Genomic DNA, 5621 nt, shown 5'->3' with positions numbered 1-5621 from the left:
GTGTGTGTGTGTGTGTGTGTGTGTGTGTGTGTGTGTGTGTGCGTGTGTGTGTGTGTGTTTGGGTGCAGAAGCCTGGTGGTCACTACAGCCTCTCCCCCAGGGCATCATCCAAGCCTACCAAAATGGAGACATCGTCCTCGACAACACCACCAGCATGGGGCGCTGGGAGTTTGTGGGCTCCTTCTTTTTCTCCGTGTCCACCATCACCACCATCGGTAAGAGCAGGATGGGGCCAGGGAGGGGGGGCTGGGGAGGGCGGCCTCCCCTGAGGGACAGGACACCAGTTACTTTCGGAGGGATTACTGGGACCCCCTGGCTCTGAGCGTAAACAGACGCAGCAGCGTGGGCACCACCTGGGAGCAGAACCTTGGGCTCACTGAAGATGTGCTGATGGACCTGCACCCAGGTCCCCAGGAGGTTTGTGAAATGCTGCTCTGGGGACTTCTGCCTCACACAGCCTTTCAGGCAGCTGAGGGCCCCCCGGGTAGCAATAAAGACGCTGCTGGGCACAGTAAGTGTCCTGGTCTGCTCAGCCAGGCCCACCCAGCACTCAGCCTGGGTTAGGGAGTGGTGAGGGCAGAGGGGAGGTAAGGGAAAGTTGGGGAGGAAGGAGGGGCAGAAATCCAAAAAGAGCCTTTTGACCCCCTGTTCGCAGCCTTGGGGAAGGCGGCCCTTCCCACCTCTCCACAGCTCACTAAGGCACCCCCTCACCCCATCACCATCCTCTCCAACGCCTTTCCTCCCTCACACACCTGGACCCCTGGGCTAGACCTCCCTCCCCCATCTCTAGGCCTGTCCTCAGGAGAGCAGAGGTGGAACTTGTCCTGGGTGGGTGCCTGGGGACTGTTGTTTGGGGAAGAAGAGTGGCCTAGATCCCTCCGGCTCTGACACCCAGGAAATAACTCCAGAGGGGCTGCCCCATCACCCTGCCTGGGCACCCTGCCTGGGCGCCCGGCCGGAGCGCCTGCATGACACCAGACTCACCACCAGGTGGTGGGCGGACACCACTGGTGGCTACCACCTCCAGCCAGCTCCACTCCCCAGGAAACTCCCAGTCACTCTCCTCCCCAGAGTGGAGCCAGGCAGACGCACCCAGAGGCACTCTCCCTGTGGCTTTAAATAATACTTCTTGGAAGCAGATCTCAGGCTGCCCTGGGGCTTGGGCAGTCCTCCACCTTGAAGCAAGCATGCTTGGGAGGCCCCTCGACTCCATGGACCCTGCGCCCCGGAAGGTTGGGGCAGGATGGTGTTTATTCACCCTTACACCCCCGGGTCTAGTACAAGGCCCAGTATACAGTGGGTGCTCGACAAATGGTGACATAACGAATCCCAAATATACGCCTCTACCACCATTTATTGAGCTCCAGAGCAGGAGGGGATGTTGATGGACAGTCACTGTGGGCCATGTCTCCCAGATGTGCGGGGGTCTCTCATCTCTGAACCCCACACCTCCTACACTCTCTGCCCTGGGCCCGTGACCGGCCCACCTAATTCAGAGTTTCGCAGCCTCTCTCTTCCCAGCTCTACCATTCCTGATGTGGACTTTGTCCCTGTCTCTTCTCTGCACTCAGTACTGCCCTAAAGCTGTCTGGGCCGGCTCTGAGCGGGGAGGAGGGCCGGGGAAGGGGCCTCCACCCTACCCCACACGCCTGGTCTGCGTACCAGGCACCGTAGGAGTACTTTTATACTCGAGATCTCATTTTGTCCATATGGTCCAACCTCCAAGGATAAGGCTTCTTCTTCTCACGGATGAGGAAGCTGAGGCAAAGGAGTTGCACGACTTCCTCAGGATCACGTAGCTAGTAAGCCGCAGGGTTGGAGTTCAGAACCCAGCTGGGGGCCATCCTTGCCCTTTCCAACAGCACCTACCCTTAGGGTGGGAATTCTAAACGGCAGGAAAAAAGAGACAGCCATTCAGAGGTGGACAATAGGGAAGTTCATGATTCTGATTCCAACCACACACACACTCACACAGACACACATGCACACGGAGAAAATGCAGAGAAAGGAGGGGGAGAGGGGAGATGGGAGACCGGGTACATGTGGGACAGTTCACGACAGAAGGAAGGGGTCCTGAGAGGCGCAGCGGCGGGCTGCCTCCTTGGCACCCCTGTTACCCTAGGACCAGCAGCCTGGGAGGGCTGTACCTTCCAAGCCCTAGAATGAAACAGGGTCTGACCGGCACACAGATACTTCTGGGCCAGCAGGATGGGCCTGGGCCCTGAAATCATTTGTCATCTATAAAACCCATCACCAGCTTGCTCATTGATTCACTCAGCTACCCATCCATTCATTCAACGAAAAGACTGAGTACCTAGTATGGTCCAGATAGTTCTAGGTGCTGGAGATACCGTGACGAGCAAAGCTGGCAAGTCCCTGCTGCCCATGGGGGGCTGATACCCCACTGTGAGGGAACTCAAGGGAAAGTAACGTCTACCCTGAAGGAAGTGGCTGGAGGCTCTGCAGGCTCCCACACCCCTCTCCCACATCCCTCTGCCCACCCAGGGAGGGAGGAAACAAAGCAAGGACAGACGGGATTCTCACACTCCGTGGTGTGTACCCACGCACACAGCACCCCCTAGAGATTCGGTTTTCCAATCTGTCGATCTGGGCATAATCTGCATTGGGAAGGGTGGCTGAGGCTGGACTGAGGGAGCAAGTATAGCGCCCTGCGTGGGAAGGGAAGGCCATGATACATACCAGCTGCCGTGTCCGTAGCGGGTTAGGAACGGGGGCCCCTGAAGATGGAAAGGCCTCCTGCAGTGTCCCTCTCTGGCCTCAGGCTATGGCAACCTGAGCCCCCGCACGATGGGCGCCCGCCTCTTCTGCATCTTCTTCGCTCTCGTGGGGATTCCACTCAACCTTGTGGTGCTGAACCGACTGGGGCATCTCATGCAGCAGGGGGTGCACAGCTGCGCCCGCGTGCTGGGGGTCACCTGGAAGGTGAGGGGGCTGCAGGAACAGGGGCGAGGGACGGGTCACTTCTAGAATGGGGGGCTGTGGTGGGAATCGGGGCCGTGGATGGCCAGGTTGTCACTGCCCGGAGGGAGAGTCTCTGGTAGAAAATGATGGCCGTGGTGGGTAAAAGGGTTCACTGGTGGGAACGATCGGGGTTACTGGTGGGAGTGTGGTGGGGTTGGGGTCACTGCCCAGAACAGGGGTCTTCGGTGATAAAGGGACATCAGTGGGGAGACACAGTGGGACCTGGAGCTAGCCAAGGCCTTGTCCAGGAGCCTGGAGAACTCACACCAGGGGCAGAGGCCCCAAAGGCGGCCCCCTTCTTACGAGGGTAGCGCTCACCCTGCCGTCGGCTCGGTACACCCCCAGGCTGTCTGCCCCCGGCCCCATGCACTGAGCAGAGGCCTCATGGGGGCTGGGCGCTACGTGCACCCTCAGGACCCGGCCAAGGCCCGGTGGCTGGTGGGCTCCAGCGCCCTCCTGTCCGGCCTCCTGCTTTTCCTGCTGCTGCCCCCGCTTCTCTTCTCCCACGTGGAGGGCTGGAGCTACGTGGAGGGCTTCTACTTCTCCTTCATCACCCTCAGCACCGTGGGCTTCGGCGACTACGTGATTGGTGAGAACCCCCAGCGGGAGGCGGGAGGGGCGCCCTCCACTCATCAGCCCATCGTCGGTGTCCCTGGGCACCTGCTGCGTGCCAGGCCCTGTAAGGGTTTAGGGGCCCAAAGTCCAGAGGACACGGGCTTTGGCAGGTTCAACTTGCCTTTGTGGTGTGATAGGGCTAAGGTCACCCAGCTAAAAAGTGACAAGTGGAGTTTGAACCCTGTGCCTCAGGCTGTGAGCCACACTTCTGGCCATCCTGAAAAGCCTGAGAATTCCCCAGGCTCACCTATTATTCTTGAAGCTCATCAGATAAAGGGAGGCCCTGAGTTCTCTCCCCCGTCCATCGTTGTCCCAGGGTCTCTCCTCCCCACTTCACCCCGCCCCACGAAATGCCCCTGGGTTCAGGGCCACGAAGCCCACATCACAGCCCAGGGGGTCTGGCAGGAGAGTCTGGGAGAATCAGAAAATCCCAGCCTCCCCTAACCCCCAAACGATTGGTCTCCAAACTTGGTCAGTAAGAAAGGGCTGTGTGGTCCAGAGGGTCCAAGGTGGGGTTTAATCAGCGGTCATCACCCATCGTGGTCAACTCAAGGGCCCCCGGAAGCGACTGTCCTTGTATTAAAAAGCTGTGGCAGTTGCCCAGCAGGTGGCAACAGAGGGACATTCTGCGGGGCGCAGGGGTGGCTGGACACCCAGCCCAGTCCCATCCCCCTTTACTCCCCCCGCAAAAGGGTCACCAAGTGAGCAGTGGCCATGGCCTCAAGGGGCTCTGTGCCCTCCTTCAGGTCTCTGGCCCTAAAGTGAGTTGGAGGCACTGCCCTTCTGCTCTCCTGCAGAAACAATGTGAACCCAGCCTGGAATATTGAAATGAGGTCCTACCAAAGTAACAAACAGCTATAGCCCATTAAGCAACCAAGAATGTTGATTGTCACCACATTTTACTGAGGAGAAGGACGAAGCTCACAGAGGCCAAGACGTTTGCCTGAGATTTTGCACAGCTGGTGGGGTATGACTTCTGACCTGACTCCAAAACTCTTAGCCCTTTCCAGACGGCCTCACATATCCCCTGTCTGGGCATCAGTGTTCCTGTCTATAAAATGAGGGGCTGGTCTAGGTGATGGCTAAGACTCCTCAGTGCTTTCTGGCCTGCGTGCAAAGTCCCCTTCCCTAAACCTCTCCTTCCCCAGGAAGCAAGGTCTGGTGTCGGGCGTCATGCTGCCCCTTCCTGATATCCTCTGTCTTGGAAGGGAGGCCGTTGCTCTGGAAGAGAAGCTTTGGGACAGTTTCCTCCAAGTGCGTCATGCTATCACTCCTACCCTCAGAGAGGAGAGATGTATCTGAGGAGAGCTGAGCCCACCGTGCCCCCATCTGCCCACCTCAGAGCTCAGAGAATGAGTTTTGGGTATGCCCTCTCCTCTCTGTTCCCACTGCCGTTTCCCTAGTCTAGGCAGGGCTGTTGCACATGGCTGGTTGTACAGGTTGGGCACTGCACAACCCTAACGGGTTGCCATTCACACAGAGCGTGATGAGGATGGCACCCATGGAATGGTACAGCCTCTGTCCTTGTCCTACCTTGGCTCTCATGACCTTTAAAATGACAAGTGCTATCATATCACCTGCCCAGCTCCTCTGAAAACCTTCAGTGCTTTCCTGCAACAGCTGGCCCCCTCCACTGACTGCCCCCCACCTTACCCCAGGGCTCAAAGGATGAAACGCAGGATGTGTCCCCAGTGATAGTCCTAAACCCACAAGTCCTTGTTCTCTGAGGGTGCCCATGCAAGGAGGGGGGAGGAGAAGAGGGAATGGGACCCCCAACTGCAGTCTCTTTGTGCCCATGGATCACTAGGGCTCCTAAAGTTTGGTCCTAGATGGGAATAGCTGACAGCAGGCTCCCCTAGAAGCTTACCTGGAGGAACCTTTATGGGGTTACTGAGGACACACTCTGTGAGTATGTCCAGAGGCCCCACAGCCCTCTGAGGGAAGGCAGGGCAGGGGGAGGAGGGGGCAGGCCTCTCTAGACATGGGCAACCTGGAAATGTGAAGCAAGGCCTCTGCCAGCCCCG

General features: G+C 58.3%; 1 protein-coding gene across 1 annotated transcript in view; it reads left to right on the top strand.

The window, feature by feature from the left end:
• Positions 1–5621, top strand: part of KCNK17 (potassium two pore domain channel subfamily K member 17) — a 12194-nt gene that overhangs the window by 3241 nt on the left and 3332 nt on the right. The window contains exons 2-4 of the mRNA XM_024765842.1: positions 101–215; positions 2783–2943; positions 3397–3571. Coding sequence (XP_024621610.1) covers positions 101–215; positions 2783–2943; positions 3397–3571 — 451 coding nt within the window. The remainder of the gene's footprint in view (positions 1–100; positions 216–2782; positions 2944–3396; positions 3572–5621) is intronic.

The sequence above is a fragment of the Neophocaena asiaeorientalis genome, unplaced genomic scaffold (genome assembly GCF_003031525.2).
Source record: "Neophocaena asiaeorientalis asiaeorientalis breed wild unplaced genomic scaffold, Neophocaena_asiaeorientalis_V1.1 scaffold46, whole genome shotgun sequence".
Taxonomy (NCBI): Eukaryota; Metazoa; Chordata; class Mammalia; order Artiodactyla; family Phocoenidae; genus Neophocaena; species Neophocaena asiaeorientalis.
The sequence above is the reverse complement of the archived record's forward strand: the minus strand, read 5'-3'. Positions and strand labels throughout refer to the sequence as shown.